At 43.6% G+C, this 27,639-nt stretch overlaps 1 protein-coding gene across 13 annotated transcripts in view; it reads right to left on the bottom strand.

Annotated features, from left to right (window-relative positions):
• Positions 1 to 27,639, bottom strand: part of FGGY (FGGY carbohydrate kinase domain containing) — a 294,022-nt gene that overhangs the window by 139,378 nt on the left and 127,005 nt on the right. For 9 of the 13 annotated variants that reach the window (XR_008306941.1, XR_008306940.1, XR_008306943.1 and 6 more), the window contains exon 7: positions 4,296 to 4,424. The exons of 1 other annotated variant lie outside the window; for it this stretch is intronic. Coding sequence is in view for 3 of the 12 variants with exons in the window: in XM_053249280.1 (XP_053105255.1) it covers positions 4,296 to 4,424 (129 nt within the window). In the remaining 9 variants the exon portion in view is untranslated. Of the gene's footprint in view, positions 1 to 4,295; positions 4,425 to 11,750; positions 11,830 to 23,921; positions 23,973 to 24,825; positions 24,887 to 26,634; positions 26,676 to 27,639 lie in introns of those variants that run through there. 3 more of the 13 variants (XM_053249283.1, XM_053249284.1, XM_053249285.1) reach the window with 3 other exon arrangements.

The following is a 27,639-nucleotide window of genomic DNA, read 5'->3' as shown; positions in this document are numbered from 1 at the left end:
TGCATTCCCACAATAAATGCAACAAACTATTTACTGTGAGTAGATGGTTCTCGACAGTATTTTGGTCAATGCTATTGTCCTACTGATGTGTGTGGCAATTATATGCATAGTTCTCAATCACCTTGATGAAATACATCCTCTTCACAGCTAGAAGATTCAGCCAAGAATATATAAACATATGGGAGTTATTCACTGGAGAAGAACAGAAACTGTTTCCTGCTAACAATTAAGCATTCTCTCTCTCTCTCTTATTCTACCCTGCCCTACCCTGGAGAGAGGCAGGTATACCACCACATTGTGTTAAGGGGTTTGCCTAAAGAAGGCCAACAGACAATTTCCTGTATAAAGAAGTGCTATAAATAGAAGTGTACCAGGATGTTTAAAAAACTTTCTGTACTTCAAAATGTTTGTCAGTTAAAAGAGATCACCACCACAATTTGTAGAAATTTGGATGAATCACATTGTTATTAATGAGTCAGATGGCAATATATGTGCTAACCACTGAGGAAATATGCATCATGCAGTATTTATGCTAATTTCACAATCTTTGAACCAAGTTTATCCAAAGGAATAGTCATATCCACAATCAGCAGGGTAGATTAATAGGAGGTCTATGTATATATTGGTTATAGCACTTGTATACTTAGCTATGGACCACAGAACCTTCTGAGATACTTCAGATACTATCTAAGGCTGTGTGCCTGGGGATTGGGGAAATAACATTCTTTGTAGAAATTCAGCTCAATGAAACATGCTGGTCCCAGGATATAGCGGCGGGTTATGCTTTAAGTAAACAGGTTTAGGACGAGACTGTAAATCCCTTTGGGTCAGGACTCACTTTTAGTCATTGAGGCAGGTCTCACGATCCGTGAGACCCGCTTTTGTTAAAACTGCAGGGAGAGCGGGCTAAGCCCACTCTCCCTGCAGACGAGCAGGCAGGGAGCCCTGGGCAGCCGATCCGGCTCCGTGATGGAGCCAGCGGGGGGTGGGGGGAGCGGGGGCCACGTGGCCCCTGCAAGCCCCAGTATGCCCTGTGCGAGTGTGCAGGGCATACTGGGGAGACCCCCGAGCCAGGAGGCTGCTTTTAAGCCTCCCAGCCGGGGGTCTAATCATGAGTAGGCATGGCGCGAAGCCGCACTGCGGCTACTCACGAGCCTAAAAAGCAGGTTTGCTGGAGTGCTCGCTCCGCAAACCTGCTTTTTAGCAGGGGTTCTTGAGCGGGTTACCCGCTCAAGAACCATTGGGCTTGGCTGCAAGCCCGGTGGTATTTATGACCAACAAAAATCGGGCTAGGCTCTCCTAGCCCAATTTTTGTTGGTCGTGAGAATCACCCCATTCTCTATTACAACTGCAAAGTGAGAAACAGTACGGCATCCTGTCTGGTTTGATTTTAGCTTCCCAGAAATCTGTAGAGATTAGGAAGAAACTGGCAGCTAATTCAGCAACTGCTTCAGCCCTATGTGCTAAATGCAAGGGATCTTGATGGAGAGGTAAATAACTTTCAAAGGTGTTCCACAAATGCTTGCACAAAAGCTCATGCAATGTCCTAAAGGGAGGGTCTGCTTCTGCTTGTGCAAGAGGCTGCATAACCTCTTTGGATTTAGTTTTACTTCTCTTATGCCATGCTCATAATAATCTTTCCTGGAGCAGAAGTTGTCTTCTGCATGCAGAAGGGCAATTTTGAATTCAATCCTGTGTTCCCGCCTTGCTCTGTTTACCTTTTTCTACTTGTCTAGATGTTGAGGATTTTCACACAATTAGTGTGAAGAGCCGTAAGGGGGCTTGTGGGGAGAGTGGGCTTGACCTGCTCTCCCCACAGATGATCACTGACCTGTTGCTAGGCGGGCGGATCGCCTGCCCAGATGAGCAGCGGCTTCACTCAAGTGCTCCTGCGAGCGGCCGTGGCTCATCTGGCAGCTCTGGGGGTTGGGCGAAGGGAAGTGCCGCCACGCGACGATGCGCCCCCAGAGCCCCAGTAATACACCACACAAGTGTGTGGTGCATTTCTGGGGTCCCCCCTCCCCGAGTGTGCTTGCAGCCACGGCAGACACACAACCAAAACATCAGGGTTAACGGAGCACTCACTCCATTAACCTCATTTAAGGGGGAGGGCATTTAGGTAGGCTTGCCGCTGGAAGCCGCATGGCTCCCGTTGCTGCACACGAGCAGCGGAAACCAGGCTGGGCCCCCTTAGCCCTGTGTCTGCTGCTCATGTGAATCACCTCACTGGCTTTTTGCTTGACCCTGATTTTTTGGAGATTACTGCTTGCCCCACCTGGTGGGAAGTTTCATACCAGTTCTGCTGAATGACCCTTTACCTACCCAATGCCATACTGCGACTTCATCTGGATCTTGCAGGTACTTAGCCACCTAATGGAGCAGCGGGAAATGACTTGACTAGTAAGCCAGAATCCCCACTGGTATGTTTCCCAGACTATGGGAAACGCCTATATCGGGCAGCAGTGATATAGGAAGATGCTGAAAAGCATCATCTCATACTGCACAGGAGGAGGCAATGGTAAACCCCTCCTGTATTCTACCAAAGACAACCACAGGAACCACAACCTCTGTGGTTGTCAGGAGTCAACACTGACTAGACAGCACACTTTACTTTTTATTCCTTGTTAGTGTGGCTCCAATCCTTCAAAGAAACAAGACTTGGTGCCAGACACACTAGCATCCCCTCCCTAACCCATTTCATGTCATATGTACAGTACGCAGTAATCAGTAGGCTGTGGTTTTATGACTGTGGATATAATGCTTCACTGAAATCACTTCCCAAGTAGCTTCTCCTCTAATGTATATACCCCATGCTCAGTGAATACAAATTGCCTCGTGCATCTTCCCAGAGCTTCCCCCTGCTCTTCAATTATATTCCATGGTTGGAAAATGCGTTTTCCTGCCTGTGTCACATCAGTTTGCAGTTCATAGGTTACCATTCCAGTATGCAATGTTTTAAGGACTACAGCCAATGACAAACACATTTACTAAAATGAAGTAACTCATTATACTTTTTCCTACATGCATTTTGCTCACATGTGAGGATCTTACTATCTTGTTTCATGCAGGAAGACATTTGTCATAAATAAAAACCAATATATGAACATTCTGGAATGTACCACACCAGATAAAAGAATAAAGTTTTGCAATTTTTCTATCAAGGCAATTTCAGCCAAGTACCTCATAGTGTAAAACTGAGATAGTACTCTTAGAACAGCTTGTAAGAATTGTCTCTACTTCCAGGTAAATGTGTCCAAGAGTTTAATAACAGAATGAGTTGTGGTCCTAAATCAACCTTTGGCATTAGTTATTAAATAACATCAAAGGACTACTAAGAGTTAACCAAATGTCAAGATTAACATGTGAAAAGGAAAACAGCTGAGAAGATTTTTTGCAACCCTAGCACCTGGCATGGCATCTTCCAGCTCTAAAATAAACACACACAGGCACACACCTCTCTGGTTTAATACCAAAACAGGCTGAGTTTGAAAATGGAATCATGCTGGATTACAAATGAAATGCACATTAAAATATTTAATGTGTCTATTATGGAGAGAGTATCATATCTCTAGAGTCAACTGTGTACAAATAGTTTCATCCCTTGGTGCTTAGTGTTCAAAACCTAAATTCATATCTGGCATTTAAAACTGTGGCCTCATCTGCACTGGTTTCTCCCAGTTGGTTTCTATGTATCCCTAAGTCTGCACTCATGTAAACTTCCTATGAATTTATAATCGTGCAAAACAAGTTCTCTGTCCTTTGCGGAGGCCACATATAGCTAAAGGCACAAACAATATAAGTGCCTTGTAGCCCTTCAAAGTGCTGTTAGTTTGTTTATTTTTCAGATTTGAACTTTTAGAGCGATGACATAAATGGTCTGTTAGAGTGATGACACAAAGTGACTAGATTAGATGAGATTAGATTAGTGACTTGCTTAGATAGTAGATCATCTTGGCCCTACACTGCAGCCCAAATTCAAATTGTGCCCCTGCCCCCAAAATTGATTTTCCCCTTTTGAAAGGGAAAAGGACAGCAGAAGGAAGAGAGAGGTAGCTGTGGCATTCTGTGTCCACTTGCCCCACCCTCTGCCCCAAAGACCCGGCAGCGCCAGCCACCACTTGCCTAAAGACTCATCCTGACTCTTCATAGAGAACTTGAAACACAAGCCTGCTTGTATTGCAACAGCTACAGCAGAATCTTTTGTGAGGCAAGTAGAACAGGCTAAGGATTATGGGAATTATAGTATCTCGACATCTGGGAACCCAAGGTAGGGAACACCTGATCTAACAGAATACCTATTCCTCCAGCATGTGCATCAATGAGAGATGCCGCTACCGCAATCCCCTTAGAAAGGCCAAGGTCTTTCGCAGCCTCTGAAGTTAGCCCATTTCCAACTGGAGCTCCCGGAGCCAGAACTTCATTTCCTAAGCAAAGCAAAGAAAAATCAAACAAGTTTCAGACCATTGAAGGCAAATGCTACCTTTTTTGTACTTGAAATACTTAGCTGCTTTCTCCCTCCCTTGATACACTCCTCATTGTATTTGCCATGCATACTGAAATTATTCTCGTGCTTTAATACTCACATACATTGTTATGTAATACTTGCTCATAACACCTAAACTGCTCATAATCAACAATACATTTACTCACTCATCAGATAAACAGGGTTCCTATATTCATAAGACTACACTCATCTAGATTTCAGAGGAGCATAAGTGAAATGTTGCTTCAGTAGGAGAACAGTAATTATTATTACATCTAAGAATTGTGTGGCCTTTAAAATAAAATGCACAGGCACCCAGAGCTTTCACATGAATTCTTTGCAATCCAGGACACACACACACCTTGGCTTTAAATAGAACAGCTAGCATTGTGAAGACATTTATGAATCATCGGCACTTTTTCACTTTGGACCAAAAGAATAATTTACAACTGTTGGGAATGATCCTCTGGTGGATATATAATTTTATTTATTACTTTACTTATTAACTGTTGCAGCAGACATCATGATCCTCCTGTTTATTCTCACAACCAACCTATGAAGTGGGTTAGGCTGAAAGAGAGAGCAATTTAGATCAAAGTCACCCAGTGAACTTTCATGACACAGCAGGAATTTTGGGCACAGTTGTTGGACAATGTCTCTATACCACACTAGGAAAGGAAAGGTTGTGCCGTCGATGGTGTCAACTTCTGGCGACCACAGAGCCATGTGGTTTTCTTGGTAGAATACAGGAGTGGTTTACCATTGCCTTCTCCCATGCAGTGTGAGATGATGCCTTTCAGCACCTTCCTATATTGCTGCTGCCAGATGCAGGAGTTTCTCATATTCTGGGAAACACACCAGTGGAGATTCGAACCAACAGCCTCTGGTTCTCTAGGCAAGTTGCTTCCCCGCTGTGCCATTAGGTGGTTATACCACACTAGTTCTCAGTAAACAATAGGCAGCCTGGACCCAAGGGTAAGTAAGGGAGGCAAGAGGCAAAGGACTGGTTCTCAGGACAAACATCAGGGTAGGTGGAGCATCCAGCCAGGCTCCAAGTCCAGTGTGCACTCAAGAAACAGCCGTGTGTTGGCAAACATTGAGGTAGGAGGAGGGGGACAGGATCATCTGCTAGCCCCAATCTGGATAGGATGATGATGGCCAATCCACATAATGTACCCAGCACTGCATTGAGGCCGGATGACAGGCACACCCTGTGCCACCCTACCCAGATGGAGCTACCCCACGATCACTTCCCCCTCCCCGATTTTTGTTGACATGTGGCCATTTCTCAGGAGGGTGCACAGGGCCTGGAGCCCGACTGGATGCTCTTCCTGCCCTGAGCCCTTTTGGTCCTGAGAAGCAACCCAAAGGTTTTTAGCTTCAGCAAGCTATAGGATGAAGAGAACAGCTGCAAGAGCAAGAGAGCAAAGTCTACAACCAGGGGAGGCCTTCAAAGGGAGCATGTACTCCCTTCAGAAGAATCTCAGGACACAGCAATGCCGGTGGGTTTCCCTAGCCAGGTAGGTTCCCAAACCCTAATTCCTGCCTTTGTATGTGGGAATATTGCAAACCCAGGAAGTGGACACAGGCTGGAACTATCCTTGCCTGTGGAGACACTTTCACTTCTACCTGTTCAGAATACAACAACTGTACAAACAAACTATGGGCTGGCTCACAGAAATTCCCCTTAGGGGATGGAGCCACTCTGGGAAGATCAGAAGGTTCCAAGTTCCCTCCCTGGCATCTCCAAGATAAGGCTGAGAGAGATATTCCTGCCTGCAAACTTGGAGAAGCCGCTGCCAGTCTGGGTAGACAATACTGAGCTAGATGGACCTATGATATGACTCAGTATATGGCAGCTTCCTATTCATTCATTCATTCATTCATTCGATTTCTATACCACACTTCCATAAATGGCTCAGAGGGGTTTAAACAGAGCAATGACAAACAAATAAGATGGATCCCTGTCCCCAAAGGGCTCACAATCTAAAAAGAAACATAAGATAGACACCAGCAACAGTCACTGAAGATACTGTGCTGGAGGTAGATAGGGCCAGTTACTCTCACCCTGTTAAATAAAGAGAATAAACACGTTAAAAGGTGCCTCTTTGCCAAGTTAGCAAGGGTTATGTTCCTATGTTCCACATAGGAGGAGGCCCATGAAACAGTCCCTGCATGTACAGAAGGCTTCAGCTGTCCAGAGCAGCTGTTGCTGCAGTCAGCCAGGTCTTTTTCAGTCAACAGAATTAAAATATTTAATTAATAATTAGTATTAATGTTTATATTGTTTAACTGCTATTCATTGTGTTTTAAAATCTGGCTCTTGTAAGCTGCACTGGATCTCCCTTGGGGAAGGAAGGGTAGAATACAATTTTTTAAACTAATGATACATTTCCAAGTAAAGCCAGGATAGCAGCCAGTGTCGTGTAGTGGTTAGAGTGCTGGACTAGGACCGGGGAGACCTGAGTTCAAATCCCCATTCAGCCATGATACCTGCTGGGTGACTTTGGGCCAGTCACGTCTCTCTCAGTCTAACCTACTTCACAAGGTTGTTGTGAGGAGAAACTTAAGTATGAAGTACACCGCTCTGGACTCCTTGGAGGAAGAGAGGTAGGGATGTGCAAAAAATTTCGGGCACAGAACGATCTGTGCCCGAAACGAACAATTTCGGGTGATTCGGGGCCGAACCGAATCACCCCCGATGCCCCCCGAATTTTTTCGGGCACGAGCCGAATCACCCGAATTTCGGGCACAAAAATTCGGGTGATTCGGTTCATGGTTGATTTTTGGCGATTTTTTAAAGTTTTAGTGACTTTGGGGCAGTTCGGGGGCATAGCATGGGATTTGGGCAAAAGGAGTGGGGTGGGGTGGTAGTGCCTAATGGGTGCAGGCTACCACCCCAATTTCAGGGGGATTGGGCAAAGGGCTGATTTTTGGTAAATTTCTGAAAATTTCATGTCTTTGGGGCAGATTGGGGCATATTGGGGCAGAAAGTGGGGGCTGGGGCAGAATAGTGGGGTGGGGTGGTAGTGCCTCATGGGTGCAGGCTACCACCCCAATTTCAGGGGGTTTGGACAAAGGGGTGATTTTTTGAGAATTTTTGAAGCTTTGGTGACTTTGGGGCAGTTTGGGGGCAGAAAGTGGATCTGCCCCAAAATAGTGGGGTGGGGTGGTAGTGCCTCATGGGTGGAGGCTACCACACCAATTTCAGGGGGATTGGGCAGAGGGCTGATTTTTTGAGAATTTTTGAAGTTTGGGTGTCTTTGGGGCAGATTGGGGGCAGAAAGTGGATCTGCCCCAAAGGAGTGGGGTGGGCTGGTAGATAGTGCCTGATGGCTGGAGGCTACCACCCATCCCCAATTTAAGAGTGATTGGGCAGAGGGGTGAATTATGGTGAATTTATTTGTATGAGGTTTGTCTTCATAAGGTGAAGTGTGCTAAATTGATTACTTCCTCATATTATTCATAGTAAAGGAAAGTGTGAAAAAGTGAAAGTGGGGTCATGAGAGTTGTTTAATTGAAAAAAATCTCATTTGCTATGATAGAATGAGAATTCACACCTCAGAAGTTATGGGCCACCCGAGCACCCCCCATGTGCACTTATGGGGCTGCTGAAAGCTCCATTATAACTTTAAGGAAAAACCTTAAAGACGCGTAAACTTCAACAATTCACCAAAAATCAGCCCTCTGCCCAAATCCTTTGAAAAAATTCAGGTAGCTTCCTTGCCCCTACCTGCCACTACCACCAATCCCACACTGCTCTAGGCCACCCCTTACCCCCTGACATGAAGCGATACATTTGCTGACACCTCCATGCTTCTTTATGGAGAAAAACCTTAAAGACGCGTAAACTTCAAAAACCACTTAAAAATCAGCCCTTTGCCCAATTCCTTTCAAATAATTCTGATAGCTTCCTTGCCCACCCTAGGAACTACCACCCACCACACTCCACTCTACGACACCCCTTTCCCCCCGACGTGAAGCTATACATTTGCTGCAATCCTAATTATTCTCTATGAGGAATTCAAAAATACTTTAACAATTCACCGATAATCAGAGGAGTGTCCAATTGCCTTGGGGTTTTGTGGATGGTAGGCACCCCAGTCTGTCTACCACCCACCCCGCTTTTGTGCCCCTAGGTGCTCCACAATAGGGGATATGGACTGGTTCGGGTCCCATTATACTCTATGAGAAAAATAATTAAAAATATTTCAAATATTCATTAAATATCGTAGGACTGTCCTATTGCTTTGGGGTTCGGGTGGTTGTTGGCACCCATGGGTACTCCACAATAAGGTATAATGGCCTGGTTCGAGTCCCATTATACCATATGAGAAAAAAATAAAAATAATTTTCAAAAATTCATAAAATATTGTACGAGTGTCCAATTGCTTTGGGGTTTGGGTGACAGGTACCCCTGGGTGCCAGCTACTATCCTACCAATTTTTGGGTGTCCGAACCGGTTCAAATCGAACCACCCCTCGTTCGGTTTGAATTTGAACCTGCAGCTCAAACCTGATGGCTGGTTTGGTTCGAATTTGAACCTCCGAACCACCCTGGTTCGAATTCGAACTGGTTCAAATTCAAACCGGTTCGCACATCCCTACAGGCTAGGCTCCCTTAGCCAAATTTCCCCTGGTTGTGAGAACAGCTTAATTAAGATAAAACTAATTTATATGCAGTATAAAAATATAAATGTTTATTATGGATTATTAGTCTCTGAAGTGCCACAAGACTCTGTTGTTTTGCATATAGTACAGGAGTGTACAGAAAAATACACCAGAAGGCATTTTGGGTAGTATAATGGCTCCAGTGATAAACAAAGACTGGTGTTACTTTGTTATAAACCCCACTCCCTGCACTGAAAACTTCCTGGTGGAGTAAAGAAAAACAAAAATCAATACTGAAAGATTAACCCCCTCTTCATCTTAACTGTTCCATTAACTAGCTCAGTCAGTATGTTTTTGCCCTTTTAAGGAAACTCCCAAATGAAAGGGGGGGGGATAAGATTGGCTGGTTTTACACATTATAGAGCAATCTGTCTTCCTTGCTGGATAAAAATACATGGGACATTTTTTAAAAAAAGCACATGGTTAAAAAACAAACAAACCACAAACAAAAGCTAGCCCAAATAAGGAAGGCTTTGTAGCTAGATTGGAGATAGGGGATCTATTTGATTCCCATGAGGAGGGTGGGGCTCATTTCTGATGTAAGAGACAGCAAAATTACTGTCTTGTTATCGCTTATCAGCCTTTTGGCTAATATCAAGTGTTGAACACATCTCGGGACACTGTCAGTACCAGGAGCCAGCTCAGCAACCTAACACCCAAGGCAGGGAGCCAAACCAGCCCTCTCCCCTAACCCCAGAGGGGAGGGGCCACTGAGCGCACAAAGGAACAGCTCACACTCCTAAACCCAGAGGAGGGGAGCCACCTACAGCTTGCCCTACTACGCCCACAGGGGGCAAGGAACCATATGCCCCACCCTACCCTGGTAGGGAGAAGCACCACCAGAACTGCAGACAAGTCCAGTGAGGTTTTCCTCTGCAGGAGAATGCCAGATTGCCTGGAAACCCCAAGAGGACACTCCAGATGATGTGCTGCCTCCTGCCCACAAGAGGAGACCAGGTTCCTCCACTTGGACTCTATTCTGGACTCTGTCCAGATTCAAACATGTGGACCCGAAGGAGGACTTGCATACATTGGTGATGCTTTGCAGCTCATGGCAAATTCAGATGGACACTTTTCTTATACCTGTTTTGACCTGTATGTACGTACGCAACCTCCCGCTTCGCAAACACGGTCTGTAGCGAATTTGCATGCTAAAAGAACCATGCCAGAACAGTGGCTGACCATGCCAGAACCTCCTGCTGACAACACCCCTGGAGAACCCCTTGGACTTGGAGAAGACCCTCTGTTGTCGAAGACCCACGCCCAGAGGCTGCAATTGGCAGAAGAAGACTGGCACGGCCCTGCTGGCCGCATGCAAGTTGAGCCCGGGATCTGACCCATCCTTGGACCTTTTGAACATTCCTCTCACTGAACTCATTTAACCAGACTCTACCCAAACCGGTAGGAACTCACATACTGCTCTATTCTCTCTGCTATTGCAACCACTTATTCTTTTGTACGCGGCCGTGTTTTATCAGGAAATTCTATTCACTGCTGCATTGCTTTTGTACATCATATGCTAAACATTCTCTAATAAATGTCAATCTGTCTCATTAAAGAAGCCAGAGAGGAAGTGGTCAACATTACATGCAGTGGACTGCTGGCAACACAGACCTGCCATAGCTGCTATGCAGTGATGATGTAGCATGGCAGGGCAGCCCCAACGATGTAGCACCACATCTTTGGGATGTCTTAAAACAGCTCCCACTATTTCAGTCACTGTAGTGCAGTTCGAAGTCACTCAGTTGCCCCTTTGCACCACAACATCAGAGCAAGGGGCCTAGCAAGGTTGGAGTGGGCCCAGAGACGAGATTTTAAAATGCCCCCCCCCACTCAAAGTCCAGGGCCTCCGCACACCCCAGGCCTCCAAGGATTTAAGTCTGATATTCTAAAATAAGTATGCTGCCTGGAAATACATTTCACTGAATACACACACGCACACTTCACAGTATATAGTGATATACATTGAGTACTATTTACTATTTTAATGCCTAGAACACACTAGCAACACTAATTATTAAAATGGCCCCCTCACTGCAGATTAGCAAAGGAGACTTTCAACCGTGCAGGGTGAGCCTATGTTTGTTTTCTCAGAATTCTGAACAAATTCAGTCAAGTTCGATTCCAGGAGGTTTTTCACAGGAGGCTTTTAAAGCCCTTTAACACACATCTCCTCTGGAATAGAGGTGCTGCATTCACATGTTGGCCAGATTTACCCTGAAGTCCCTGCAAGTTATTGGGGAGCAGTTCACACCCAAGAAAAATAAAATAAAATAAAAGCACAAGACATGCTTCACAGTTCTCACTCAGACCTTCTGGGTTGCAAAACAACTTGAACATAAGTGCATTTATAAATGAATCAATAAAATAAATATAATACTGTTTCTTCCAGAAGTTTTTGTAATTTTCTGCCATGAAACAAGCCACTTATAGGACTTTTTAGATAGTTTTTTTAAAGCCAGCAAATTTTCCAAGCTGTTTAAAAATAAATATTCAGAGACTTCTCAGTCCCTCCCCCCCATATCAAAGCCCTATGGCAAGCAGATGCCTATATATCCGGGGGGGGAGGTAACTACAAAAAGGAGTTCACACTCTACCTGGCAAATGCTGGATTCGGCTGGGCAGCAAGGGGTCTTCTGCTGCAGAGAACAGTGGTGGCCACTCTGGCTGCCTCCTCCTTCCTGGCTGGCTTGGGCCCTACTGGAGTTCAGGCTTCACAGAGGCCTACACTGAGGCCTCCGTGGAAGCCCCGCCCACCCGCCGATCAGCTGAGAGGCGGGAGAAAAGGAGCTCTTTGCAGCTTGTCTGTTGCCTCGATTGCCGGCCAGGAGAACAAGGTGGAGAGACAGCGAACAGGGCAAGTGGCTGAGGGGCCTTGGGGCTGGGCAGGGGGCAATTGGGAGTCACGTGAGGTGCCTCTGGGGGGCCCCTCCAGGCAGTGGGGCCCCCAGACAACTGTCTCCCCTTGCCCGATGGTTGTTACGCGCCTGATCAGAGCCGCCTTTCAAGTTGCACAGCAGTCCCAGCAGGTTCCTGACACTGACGCTCCATGATTCCACTAGCCATTTCATTATTCCACTAGCCATTATTTTTAAGGCCAGCGGGTACACTCTTTCTTAGGAAGATCCCTGGGAAGCAGTCCACAAGGCCAGAGGATGTTTCTTAATATGATGTTAGTGGCTCTGATGTATTCTGAGTGGGGAAGTCATCAACATAAGATGGTACATATCCACTTGATTTCAACTCCATCTACTGCTCAAATTGTTAGTTAGTTATTTTATTTATGGTCAATGACCTGAACAGTAAGTACACAATTACAATTTCTTAAACCAAATAAAATCAATTTAAACCCCAATTTGCAAGCATCTTATTTTGCATGCCACGGCACAAAAACATGTAATTCTGTAAGTAGTCTCCTCTTGGCAATCCACTAGAAAAAAAGCAACATGATAATCATCAGAAAGCCCAGAACATTTTTTCATATAAGGCTCAATCCAAATGGAACGAATTGATTTATAAAAGGAACAGTGAAACAAAACACGAGCTATTGACTCAACTGTGCCTACACCACAAGGGCAGAGGCGATTCCTTAGAGGGACTCTTTTATATCTTCCCTCTAATACAGCCAAGGGAAGAACATTAAATCATGCCTGGGGGAAAACTTTTCTCAACCTTAAAGTAGACAGTTGGGTTAAATAAGCGGCAGGCGGCAGGTAATTTAAAAATCTGCCACAAATATTCCTAGGAGTGATCAAACTAAGGTCTCTTTGCTTCTCTATATCTAACACTCTCTGTTTGAAAATCTTTTTAGCCACATCATGGCTTAAAGTATGAATAAATTGTTCTGAGAACCCACATTTACTTAAGATGGTTTGGACATTCTTGCATATTGTAAATAAAGGCCTGTGGTGTGGTGGTTAGTGTGTGAGACTAGGACTGGGGAGACCTGAGTTCAAATCCCCATTCAGCCATGAAACTTACTGTGTGACTCTGGGCCAGTCACATATCTCTCAGCCTAACCTACAACAACCCTGTGAGGATAAACATAAACATGTACACTGCTCTGGACTCCTTGGAGGAAGAAAAGGCTAGAAATATAAATAAATACATCAAAAGCCTCCAGTGATCTCTCCGCCAAGGAAACCAGAATGTGAGAAGCACTACATTTCTGGATCTTCTCATTGTTGAGCTAAGTGGGAAGCAGGAGCATAACAGAAGGTTTAAATGTGCATGTTGCAGACTTAGAAACAATACAGGGTATAATTTGGATTTTGAAACAGCCACATAAAAATATTCTAAAACCTTCAAACAGCACACCAATATCCGAAAGAAAAACTTGATTACTTTGAAAACCACCTTAGATGTTGCAATCTGTATTTTAGAGGAGGCTCAGAACAAAATATCAGAACAAAGACTTTTATAACTGAGTGGTTTACTATCACATTTGACCTGGAAGTGCCTGTCATTTTTAAAATAGCACTGGGAGCGGGAGAAAGTGGTCTGGTGGTGCTGGTGGCATGCCATCAGGTAAGAAAGAAAGGGGGGGGGGAAGCAGAGGTGGCGGCGGCACTGGTGTGTGTACAGCAGATATGGGAGTGACATTTGGTACAGCAAGGAGCCACACAGTGGTGGTGGTGGTGGTGGTGAGGAACCGTGTGCACTTCAGGGGTCAGGATGACTGGGGCCAGGCCTTATTCTGAAATTCAGAGCTGCAGTGAAGATCTTCCAAGTTAAGCATGCTAAAGTACTGGGGGAGGGAAAGCTCAATTTGCTTTCAGCTTGCTTGCTTGTTTGTTTTAAAAAGCAAGTTTTCACATCTTATCAAACCCACCAACTATCTCAGTGCATAAAGCTTCTTTTTTCTTATTATGTTTAATTGTAACTTGACAATCCACCATTACTCACATGTGAGCCAACCTGCCTTGTGTGGTAATTTATCACTCATGTACAAAGACTGATTACTCGTATAATTTACTCACTACATTAAATTCATTTTTACTTTTGGATTCTTCCTCCAATGAAAAAAAATCGCTGTCAACAAATTATATAAAATGCATATTAAACCAGGCCTCAAGAAAAGTACTGTATATTAAAACCTGCACACCAAGTAGCAATAAAACAGGGAGGGAGACAGAGTGTCCAACAAGACTTCCAGCTATGACTGAACCATGGTGACAACTTTACCGTTCTCATTACTGTTCTTTTGGTTGAAATCAACTTGCACGTCTACAGCAAGATATGTGTGAGCACTGGCTGGCTGATGAATTTTGGAATTGGTGGGTCCACATTATTCCAAAGAAGAGAGATAGATCTCTTGCCTTACCCTAATGTAACAGCTCCTGTTTCAGGCTGTCTAGAATCCTAAAGAGGAGCACTCCATTTAGGGGCTGAGGAAACACCACAAAATTTTGATGCATTTGTAATGTCAAGTTCTGTCCTTATTTAGCCACAAGGGCCTCTCTGCATTTTGCAAGATGAACTTGTCTTTGTGGATTGTGTAAATAAACCTTGCCAGCATTGGACCTGGCTGGAAACAGAAGCGTAGGGAGGCTGGTGGTGGCCCGTGTGCGGCCACCACCGTGGCCCCCTAGCCGCATCCCCTGGCCTTGTCTGATGTCAGATGTGGGGGTGTGGTCTCTCCCCCAAAAGGAGCTACACGGCTCCATCTGGAAGGGAGATCAGCCAGCGCTGCATTGGGCAGCATGAGCCGGAGCAACTCTCCCTGCCTTAAAGGCAGGGAGAGCTGTTCCGGCTGCACTGCCGATGCAGCATGGGCCGATCTTCCTCCCAAATTGGCCTGCGCAGCCCCATTTGGGAGGAAGATCAATCGGCCCCGCTGCATTGGCAGCGAGACCAAGAGAGGCTCTCCCTGCCTTTAAGGCAGTCACTCTGGCCGCGCTGCCAATGCAGCGAGGGCCGATTTTTTGGTTCCAACCGGGGCCCTGTTTGGGACCGAAATAATGCCCCCCGCATCTGACATTAGACGTGGGGGGCGTGTCTGGGGCCACGCTCGCGGCCCCTGGTTGGTGGTGGCCCAGGTTCTTTGAACCCATTTGCCCTATGGTGGCTCTGCCCCTGGCCGGAAAGTACATGTAAGTTAGTTTAGTGCAGAGGCGTAACTATAGGGGGGGCAGGGGGGGCACGTGCCCCGGGCGCCATCTTTTCTGGCCACGTGGGGGGCGCCGCCATGACCTTTTTAAAAAAAATAATTAATTTTTTGTTAATACAAATGTTTCCTGCTCAGTGCAGCAGCGCTGCAGCAGTCAAGGGAGCGCGTCGGTACCCCCTTCCCCATGAGCGGTCCCTTCCGCGCCGCCTGCGCCCCCCCCCATTGCTTTGCTGGCGCCTGGTGGCCAGTCAGTGGCCTGGCTTGGCGGTGGCGGGCGCTTGTGAGGAAAAACCTAAGTATAATGTAGTATGGGGGGGCGCCATTTCAGTGCTTGCCCCGGGCACCGTTTTCCCTAGTTATGCCTCTGGTTTAATGTAATGGTTACAAGTTAAGTTGTGAGGTGGAACATATGAATTTTTGATATGGAGAAGATGCTGAAATTCACATTACAACTTTATGCCCTTTGGGCTGATAGTTTATTGTTGTATTCTATAAAGGCCAGAAAAAGGTGAAAGGAAAACTTCTCCCTACACTAAAGATTCAAAAGTGATAAAGTGTGATAGTGCAATGCTATAAATATTTACTCAGAAAAAAGTCCCACTATATTCAATGAAGCTTACTTCCAGAATTGCAGCCTTAACCAACCAAATATTGTTACTATTACTATTACTATTATTATACATATGGAACAGAAAGTGCCATGATTTTCAAAAATGAAACCCTCCCACTAGGACAGCATGCAGCATTGTTTGAAGACAGAAATATACAGCTTTTCTCACACTGTTCCCCAAACAAAGAGCCAACTAAAACCAACATCAGTGCATCTTGAAGCTGTCATACACTCCACAGACTCAGACAGAAAATGCAAGCACTTAGCACACAAAAACAAGTGGCAGCAAAGGATTTTAGAAATCAAAGTCTTTGTTGTAAAACGGTGACACACCTAGGGAAGATCTTGAGCCCAAGATCCAGGAGCCTCTTATCTAGGGCTGCCATAATGTGGCTTTCCAAATCCAGATGCCTAATTTGCATATTATGTAAATTGGCTTGAAGATGATTTGCATATGCAAATTAGCAGCTGCACTTTCCAGTTGATTTGTATTTGCTCTGGATATCTACCAACAATAGCTGGGGGAGATATCTTTGCCTGACGATTTTCCTTGACATATTAACAGCAGCTGTAGAACAAACAAAAACGCTCAGCTGTTTAATTACAGCTACAATTCTGTAGCAATAGCAATAGCACTTACATTTATATACCGCTCTATAGCTGGAAGCTCTCTAAGCAGTTTACAATGATTTAGCATATTGCCCCCCAACATTCTGGGTACTCATTTTACCGACCTCAGAAGGATGGAAGGCTGAGTCAACCTTGAGCCCCTGGTCAGGATCGAACTTGTAACCTTCTGGTTACAGGGCGGCAGTTTTACCACTGCGCCACCAGGGTCTCTGTACACACTTATTTGAGAGAAGATCTGATTGAAACCAATGGTGCTTACTTCTAAGTAGGCATGCACTGAAAGGAAAGCCAAGGAAGCCCTTAAACATTACAATATACAGCCTGGTAGGCAGGTGGTGATTCACATGAAAAGCATGCTATCCTCTCAGCTGCCAGAAAGAAATCCCCTGCTGATAACAAACAAAGGGATTACTTTCCTCAGGGGATTACTGTACTTGTAAAAGTGAAACCCTCCCAGCTAGCATCTTGTGCTCTTCCTCTCTTAATCCAAGTCCAGCAGTTGAGCAGAATAGTGACTGCATGATTTTCTCCATAACTCCGCTTTTACACGGGTTAGGGTTTAGCTTTAAAAAAAAGAAGAAAGAAAGCTGAAATCTGGGCAAATCTGGGTGGGCTGAGAAATCTGGGTGAGATGCTTGAAATCCGGGTGAAACCTGGAATTCTGGTGGGCATGGCAACTCCACTCTTATATGAGAATGTCTACAGTCAGGGTTAAATCGTACATTAGGAGAAGCTTGAGATTTGGGTTCCATACTGCAGGGGTGATCCATTGGGACCATGATGTGGGAGAAGGGGGCATAAACCCTTTGCCTCGATCATGTTTCCAATCCAGATCACCCACACTGCTACAGCTACAATTTCCTCTGGGACTTTTACACACAGCATGCTTTACCACGAGTTTACAAGGGGGGCTTTACTGCTAACTCAAAGTTGTCCCAAAAAACTCAACACAAATAGTGGATTTTTTAAAAACCCCAGATATAATTCAGGCTACACTCTAATGCGCAGTGAAAAACCTGAATTGTGTGTGAACTGCTCCCTGATAACTCGCAGGGACTTTGGGGTAAATCTGGCCAATATGTGACTGCACCCCCTCCATTCCAGAGGAGATGTGAGATGAAGGGCTTGCCCCCTGTGAAAAACTCCCAGGGAAGAAAGCTCCCAGTGGTGTCAATAGGAGCTTCCTTTCCAGGGCAACAGCTGTCTCAGGTGGCCTGATTCAGGTCAAGATCACAACAGGTTTCCCATGCCACAGCCCTTAGCACCATAAACACGTCCTTTGTGCATTCACAGAATGCCTTTTTTCATTATAAGGTAACAGCCTCTCAGAGGTAACAGCCTCTGATCATATATATGTGTACAGCATGAATTATAACTCATTTTACATAATAAGGTAACATAAATATATAAATAAGTTTATATTTGAACACAAATTCCAGTGCTTTTTGTAATTCAATATTTTGATTAATACAGTTATTTACTTGTTTATTAACATGTAATGGAGTTGTTATGCTAACTGGATATAAGGCCCAAGTGGAACTTCTGTCGCATCTGCTTAAATCCATATAAATTTATTTTTTTAGATAGTTGTGTTTATCTGAACTTATTTATTTAGATGAGATGCATAAAGGTTATATTTAAACCCATTAAAGGTTACATTAAAACAATTATGGAATATGTTAGTTACAGAACATGCTAAGATAACTGCTAATTAATTTTGAATATATACCCTTGCAAGTCAATCACTTTAACAAGTTTGTATGCAATTTGAGTGTGAGCTGTATATTACATCATATATTATATAAATCAGATGTGGTGGCACAGCAGAGAAGCAGCTTGCCTGGGGAGCAAGAGGTTGTAAGTTCGGATCCCCGCTGGTGTGCTCCCCAGACTGTGCTTAGTAAATATATATTTGTAGTACACCTATATTTGTAATATACACCTATATTTGTATACACCTATATATCAGGCAGCAGAGATATAGGAAGGTGCTGGAGGCAGATGCTCACTTCAGTGACAACAGCAAAGGCATCATCTCATACTGCACAGGAGGAAGGCAATGGGAAACCACTCCTGTATTCTACCAAGAAAACCACATGGCTTTGTGGATGCCAGGAGTCGACACTGACTCGACAGCACAATCTTTCCTTTCCTTTATGTTATATAAACTACAATTTTTTTAAAAAATTGGAGGATCAGGAAGAAAAGGGAACTATTAAATGCAAAAGAAAATGATACGATATAAATATATCAACATTTCTTCCCTGCTATCAAACAACCAACTCAAAACTGTCATATCTTTTTTCAAATAATTGTTTTATACTGTATTTTGTATTTTTTTATATGTTGATTTGATGCGTTCTGTGTGTTTTTATTGGATGTTTTAATGCAGTGTTGTGAGCCGCCCAGAGAACAATTTGTTATGTATGGGGTGGCTAGCAAATAGTTGTTTATTAATTTTTATTTATATGATGATGATTATTATTCTCTTCTACAGTTCCATAACAACCCAGAAAAATGATAGCTTCAGCGACAATGAATATTCAGAATCCCAGATAGCTGGGTACTGATTGTGTACTGATGCTAATACAGCCAGGCTTCTCTAACATAGGACAGAAGACAAGCTCCCTAATGAAAGCAGAAAAATCCAGAGGTAGGCAAGGACTAAAGAACAAGAACAAGAAAAGAGGCAGGCTGCAGGAGCTAACCAATAAGACTGCTGCTCACACAATCCACCCTCTCTTGCAAAGCAGCAGAAAGCTAGCATATGTCAATTGCCGCTTGTATAATAGCCTATTATCTACCTTTTTGTTATTTTAAAATGTGGCATTAATATATTGAACATCTTAGCAGTAAAACTGGATAGGTGATTGGGTGAGACTGTCTCAGCTCACTGAGAAAAATGTGCCTCTTAATTTGTTTTACAGCATAAATTCATCAATTTGTGAGCATGTATGTCTCATGCAAAAATGGAAATTACATAGTGAAATGAAGAGGATCAAGAAAGGAAACTGAATAGATGAAAGTATGGAACTTAAAAAAAAGAAGAAGAAGAAGACAAACTGTGGTCCATCAAATAATCAAGATTTTCCACTGCTGGCTACAGAAAAGTTGCATTCACATTTCTTGGTCTTCAATGTGTGCGCAGTTCAATTCATGCACAATTACTGCAACTGCACCTACAGTTTCCTTAGGATGCTTGTATGGATGGACAAGTATAAAACCAAAGCGAGAAAGGAAACAATGAGGCAGTGCTCTCTACTCATAACAACTACAGTGAAAACACCATTCTGACACAATCATGAGATTTGCAGTACAACTCAGAAGTAAACCCCACTAAGTCCAATGGAACTCTTTCCCTAGTAGGTTTAGAACTGCAGCCCTAGAGCACTTTCTTCCAAAATAACTAATCAGTAATGCCCAGGACATGCAAAGTGGAGTGTCGACCAGTAACAATGACCATACAGGAGATGGCTGGAGAACAGAGTTCACATAAGTTCACTATAAAAGCAAGCCTCAGGTTTATGTGGAGGTGCAAATTATGTAACTGGGCTTCTACAATGCAGGAAAGAAAAGGTTGTGCTGTCAAGTCGGTGTCGACTCCTGGCGACCACAGAGCCATGTGCAATATGAGATGATGCCTTTTAAGCATCTTCCTATATCGCTGTTGGAAATATATGGATGGGGAATATAGGAATTTCCCACCCATATTCTGGGAAACACACCAGCGAGGATTCGAACCAACAGCCTCCTGCTCTAGGCAGATTGCTTCCCCACTTCACCATTAGTAGGAATCTAAAAATAATCTACATTTGGCTATACAATCATTTTCAGGCAAATAACTTGTTCTTTCACATTCAAACAGCTATTTGAGAAAAACAGAGCCCTTTTTTATTGCAGAGCACTGCAGACAGCTCATTTTTAGAAGAGGGTTTTTTCTCCCCGTGAAGTGAGAAGCAAGTTTACCAAAGGAAACCTGTCTGAAACCTTTCCTTCTCTTTTATCCTCTCCTGAAAACTAGTATTGGAATTTGCTATGTTCATGTTTTGTTTAAAGCAATTTATGTGGTACCAATGACCCACCACCTTTCTAGGCAGTTGCCATGGTAACCATCTATTTACCAGACCTAACACACGAGGCGGACAACAATACATCTTTAGTTAACTTTCATAAGTAAATTGTAGGGTCCAGAATTGTACTAATGTTTTATAGAACCAGACATGTTAGTATTCACTAGTCTTTAAAAATAACAAAGACAAGCTCAACAAGGGGGTCCAGCTGACTCAGCTATGACACATTTACTATTCAAGAGCAACTTCTAACCTGTGGTGAAGAACTAGTTGTGCTTTATGTAAAATTATAATTGGCTACATTCAGAAGAGGAGGAGGAGGAGGAGGAGGAGGAGGGGGGGAGGGAATAGGGCGAGTAATTCTCTTTCTTAACAAACGTGGCATCTGGGGGGAAAGAGCAACTTTATCCTATTGTAACCCCCTCTGAACCAGAGCAATTAATTTGATGGCACCAACTGTTGTCCACCCAGTAGATGCCATGGACCAAAACTAGGAAGCTGAAGAAAGATTACAAATACTGGGAGAATGTAGCTATGTGATAGCTCTTCAAAGACTTACAGGCTAGGGATACTATGAAAGCAGTAGGGAACATAAGAACAGCCCTGATGAATCAAGCCCAAGCACCATCTAGTCCAGCATCCTGTTTTACACAGTGGCCCTCCAGATGTCTCTGGGGAACCCACAGGCGAGAGGTGAGGGTATGCCCTCTCTCCTGCTCTTGCTCCCCTGCAACTGATATTGAGAGGCATCATGCCTCTGAGGCTGGATATGGCCCACAGCCACCAGACTAGCAGCCATTGATAAACCTGCCCTCCATGAATTTGTCTAAGCCCCTTTTAAAGCCATCCAAGCTGGTGGACATCACCACATCCCATGGCAAAGAAGCCCATAGGCTAATTATGTGCTGTGTGAAAAAGTACTTCCTTTTGTCAGTCCTAAATTTCCTGACCTTCAGTTTCATGAGGTGACCCCTGGTTCTATTCTTGTGAGAGAGGGAGAAAGGTTTCTCTCTGTCCACCCTCTCTACTCCATGCATAACTTTATACACCTCGATCATGTCTCCCCCTTAGTTGCCTCTTTTCTAAGGTAAAGGGCCCCATATGCTGTAGTCTAGGCTCATAAGGAAGGTGCTCCAGTCCCCTGATCATCTGCACCCTTAAGATATGGTGACCAAAGCTGTACGCAGTACTCCAGATGTGGCCGCACCATAGATTTGTATAAGGGCATTATAATATTAGCATTTTTATTTTCATTCTCTTTCCTAATGATTCCTAGCATGGAATTAGCCGTTCACGGAACAGCTGCCATGCACTGAGCCCACACTTTCAGTGAGCTGTCCACCACGATTCCACGATCTCTCTCCTGGTCAGTCACCGACAGCTCAGAACCCATCAGCATATATGAGAAGTTGGGTTTTTTTGCCCCAATGTGCATCACTTTACACGTGCTTACATTGAACCGCATTTGCCATTTTGCCGCCCATTACCTCAGTTTGGAGAAATCTTTTTGCAACACTTCACAATCTGTTGTGGATTTTACTGCCCTCAATAGTTTAGTGTCATCTGCAAATTTGGACACTTCACTGCTTACCCCAACTTCTAGATCATTGGTCCCAGTACCAATCTCTGGGGGACCCCCACTTCCTACCTACCTCCATTGTGAATACTGTCCGTTTATAACTACTCTGTGTGTCCTGTCCTTCAGTCAGTTACCGATCCACACATGAACCTCTCCCCTTATCCCATGCCTGCTAAGTTCACTCAAGAGCCTTTGGTAGGGAACTTTGTCAAAAGCTTTTTGGAAGTCAAAGTATACTTTATCAACCAGATCACCATTATCCACATTTAACTGATAACAACATTGTCCTGATTACTGTATGTAACTCTACAGCAGACCAAGGGCTGGTTTACATACCATGGCTGGACCGCGAACCCCCTCACCATTATGGGTATATAAATGACATAGGTCTGGTTCAGATGCCATTTTGTCCAGCAGCTACAGCACACACAAAAAGGACATGAGTGTGTGTGTCCTTCCCCATTCTCTATGTTGGGGTGCCTTTCTCTCACTGTGCGGGAAAGTGTTTCATCTGAACCAACCCTCTGCTACCAATATTAGTATTTGTAGTGCCGAAAGAGGGAGAGTTTGGACAACCCCCCATGAGGTTAGATAAAGGCATGCTGGGAAGAAGGACATGCACACTCATGGTCTTATCATATGTGCTAGGACCAGCAGATGAAGTGTCATCCAAACTAGCCCATAATAATTGCATGGATTAAACATATGCTAATACAATTATATACACATAAAACTGTTACCACCTTTCTCATAAATGTGGTGAAGGGATAACCATTCCAGAATAGCCTCATCAAAACAATAAACATAGGACAATTGTACAATAACAAAATCACAACACTAGAATACTGATACTGAAAAACCATATATACTATTTCTAGAATTTGAGATCAATACAATCAAAGCTGCGATACCAAAAGCAAAATTTTGCTACTTGAAATGTGATGTTAGAGTCTTTATCAACTAAAAGATACATAACATAAAATTCATCCAGGTGACCTGTAATGTTTTTCAATAAGGGCTGAATAGACCTAGACCAAATATCAAGATAAAATGCACATTGCAAAATGACATGAGCAATTGATTCAATATCAACAGAGACACATGGACAGAGCCACTCGGAAACTAAAATATTAAGATATCTGCCCTACTGATGCTTAGAAAGAGTGAGTGTAAATAGTTATGCTGCTGGAAAAGATTCCAAGGTCTCTCTAAGAGGTCAGTATATACTTGAAGTTTGACTTCAAAAATTCTGGAACGCCAAATACCAGACCCATTGTTTAATAATATCCTTGGCCTTTTCAAATCCTAAAGATAAAAAAAAAAACCAGGCGAAAGACCATATGAAAGCAATTTACATGTGATGCTCCTCCACCAATATGAACAATAGTTATCAGATAATATCAAGGAAATTAAACCAACCAGACTTAAATTTACCCTTAACCATGCAATTAGAGTAGCTATCCAAATTCTAGGTTCAATTCTAATCAGCCCTGTCTCCAACACTGTTCCGTCTAAGGCGTACACACGTGTGTGCACTCACAAGCTTCCTGATGTCTGCTCAGTTAATTTTAGATCCCACTCAGGTTGAATTAGGAAGGCCCCACTCTGAATGCATGTACGCACACAGTGCCTTGATACTGCCTCCCAGAACAAAACTCATTCCACAAAGAGATGAAAAAAATTACAGGGAGCACTGGTCTCTAATCTCAAGGGCGTATTCAGAACGTCATTTGGGGTTAAAAAGAGAGATCTCAAGAAATAAAATCGTACTTTTTGAAGGGGCCCATTGAAAGTTTTCAAAACGTGGTCTTGTGCTTCACTCTAAACAGAGAGGAAATTTAAATTGGCATAATTATAGGTTAAAAAAAACACCATTAACTGTCTACAGCAGAGAGTATTTTAACAATACTTAACAGAAAATAAAGAAAATTGGTTCCAACTGAAGGAGAGCTGGTCTTGTGGTAGCAAGCATGAATTGTCCCCTTTGCTAAGCAGGATCTACCATGGTTTGCACTTGAATGGGAAACTACATATGAGCACTGTAAGATATTCCCCTTAGGTGATGGGGCCACTCTGGGAAGAGCATCTGCATGCTTGAAGATTCCAAGTTGCCTCCCTGGCATATCCAGATAGGGCTGGGAGAGACTCCTGCCTGTAACCCTGGAGAAGCCACTGTCAGTCTCGATAGACAATACTGGATGGACCAATGGTCTGACTTGGTAAAAGGCAGCTTCCTATGTTTCTAAACCAATAGTTTGAAATTAAGCATGCTGTACACAGATTAAATAGCCTATTCTTCAGAGTGATATTACTTTGACATAGCTTTCCTTGCATCAAAAATACAGGCATAGCCCTGTTGATCTTAGCCAGTCAAAACTGATGAATGTTTCCACGAAACGGACACTTTACTCATATCAGTTACTCAAGGACATGTCAAAAATCCTCCCTCTGACATGCTAATGAGAACACACAAACTCGCAAAACTCTAGCCATCATTGACTGGTGACATAACATGTTTCAACAGCACCTTCTTTGTCACCATGTAATTCATGTAAGGGGAAAAATAGCAGGAAGCTAAACAAATGCTACCATTACTAAGCAGTACCACTGGATGCCAAAAGTCCAATATATTGTAGGAAAACCTCCTGTATTATTTAAATCTTTTAAAACCTACTTGGAAGTGAATCTCATTGTAAACTGTGAGACACAGGGTTCTTCATCAAGGCATTGAAATCTTTCTTCTTCTCCTCAGAATTGTCAGTTAAGGGGTTTCACATATGAATCTCTGTTTTTATGAATATATGAGATAGGCATGTGTAGTGCATCTTGCTGAAAACAAGGAACATCAATTTAATCCTGTGACAAGGAAGCCCAATCACTGTTCTTTGAAATGTGCAAACCATGCAGATAATAATAAATGTACTCCATTTGCATACTTTTAACTCAGTTCAAAACGTGTTATCTGTCTTTTCAGCCAACCATCTGTCTTTTCAGATATCACTTGTGATATCTGTCTTTTCAGCCAACACAGGATAAATATTTTGACATTTACATGTTTGGTTTGTCGTAAAGGTCTTGGCTCTATGTTTGAATGAGCACGTACTTTTGGCTACAAGAGGACCCTGAGGTCCTACTTGCTCAATACTTTCTGGAGAGAAATTACAACCTGGTACAAGTCTTTCAAGTGCGCATGTTCCAGCCCCTTCCCTTCAGCATGGAAAAAAGTAAGAAGTGAACCTAACATATTATTTTATTTAATAACAGGAAAATGTTATTAAATGTTTTCTGACCTCCCAACTGAATAAGCACCCACCCACTCTTTCTAAGCACAAGTAATTATGAAAGTACTGGGCTGGTTCAGCTGTCACATGAAACCTCAGTTTCTTTCATGTAACCTAGGTTACTTTTATCATCTGACCAATGCCATAGTGCTAACCGTAATTTATTTATGGCTGTCTGAACCCTAGGTTTGAAGTTAGCTTGTGTATCTAGGTTAAACCTAATCACAGTTCTGCATTATGTGCATCCACAGAATAAACTATCTCCCTCCAAGGCCTACCACTCACAAAGGTATTAGCCTTTATTTCCTCTTTCCCTCCTATATCTCTAACATTTCAGGGCAGTCCTTCCCTAAAATCCCATCTCTCGTTCCCCTGAGAATGCTACATCCACAGGACATTTTCCCAGCTTGCTCTTAAACCCCCATAACTCTCCCTTCTCTGTGTATCCTGTCAGTCCACATCCCCTTTGCTCAACAACATATTTACCGACAGGTTGCCTTTCTTCTACATCTAACAGCGCTATCTTTTTGTCTATCCCTTACCACATTTCAACTAGCGATTCTTTGAGTCAGTTCAGATCAGTGTTTCTCAACTACCGGTCTGTGAGGCATCACTAATAAAAATCACCCCCCCCAAAAAAAATTGGGGGGCTGGCGGGGCCATCGGGAGCTCTCCAGAGCTCATTTCCAGGCAGCCCTCGCTGCTGGATAACGTTCATTTCACTTCCTTGAAATGAATATTATCCAGCAGTGAGGGCTGCCTGGAAATAAGCTCCGGAGGGCTGCCCAAAATTGGTTTTTTTGGGGGGGGGGCCTGGGGGTGGGGTTGGGGGTGAGTGGGGCGACCCCCTTACTAACTGCTGGTCCTAGAAATGGCACATGAATAACTTACCAGTCCATGACTCCAAAAACGTTGAGAAACATTGATTCAGATGATACTTTTAAACGTGCATTTAGTGTGCCCTGGTGGCGCAGTGGTAAAACTGCCGCCCTGTAACCAGAAGGTTACAAGTTCGATCCTGACCAGGGGCTCAAGGTTGACTCAGCCTTCCATCCTTCCGAGGTCGGTAAAATGAGTACCCAGAATGTTGGGGGCAATATGCTAAAATCATTGTAAACCGCTTAGAGAGCTCCGGCTATAAAGCAGTATATAAATGTAAGTGCTATTGCTATTGCTAGTATAGCTGTGCTTTTTATACCCACTTGGAAAACAGATTTCAGATGAACAGACCAATATGGGTAGAGTGTATTCTTCCCATCACCTGTTTAGAATTCGACTGTGCAGGCCTATCGCTCCCCTCTCTCTATGGTTCCCAGGCTTCCTTTCTTTTATTTCCTGCTTCAAGTGCAACACCTTCCTATAAACATAAGACCATAAAATGATAGAGTCTTGCATAATGATAGATTCAATTCTTTTCCAAGGTAGAACTGAGAGTTTTGGCTCCATTATCTTCTGTGAAGACATGCTGACCTGACTGTTATCTAGAAGTGCACAAATTAAATGGGCAGGTTTGGAGAAATCAAGGTGGACCTCAAATATATAACCCCTGCTAACTGGGCAAAAAGGCACCTTTTACCGTGGTGATTCTCTTTATTTAGCAGGGGGAGAGTAACTGGCCCTATCCACCCCCAGCACAGTACCTCCAGTGACTGTTGCTGGTGTGTGTCCTATGTTTCTTTTTAGAATGTGAGCCCTTTGGGGACAGGGAGCCATCTTATTTGTTTTATTTCTCTTTGTAAACCGCCCTGAGCCATTTTTGGAAGGGCGGTATAGAAATCAAATTAATAATAATAATAAATATATGTTAGTAAACAGGTTTGCAGTTTGCAAGCATTTTTCCAGATATTAATCTCTATTCTCTCTCTTGTGACTCTAGAGTTTCCTGTGTCTATGAGGTTTCATTGCCTATGCTTTTCAATGGGAGTTTCCTTGCACTTTCTGGGAAAGTAATGCATTTTCGTGGGGTTTGGGTGGTTTTTTTTCTGGTAATCTGGATAAGGTGTGGAACCTACCTGCAAGAGAGCCAGCGTGGTGTAATGGTTAGAGTGCTGGACTAGGACCAGGGAGACCTGAGTTCAAATCCCCATTCAGCCATAATACTAGCTGGGTGACTCTGGGCCAGTCACTTCTCTCTCTGCCTAGCCTACTTCACAGGGTTGTTGTGAAAGAGAAACTTATGTAGTATATCACTCTGGACTCCTTGGAGG

Source organism: Hemicordylus capensis, chromosome 4 (assembly GCF_027244095.1).
Source record: "Hemicordylus capensis ecotype Gifberg chromosome 4, rHemCap1.1.pri, whole genome shotgun sequence".
NCBI classification, from domain to species: Eukaryota; Metazoa; Chordata; class Lepidosauria; order Squamata; family Cordylidae; genus Hemicordylus; species Hemicordylus capensis.
Note: the sequence above shows the minus strand (reverse complement) of the source record. Positions and strands in the feature narration are given on the sequence as shown.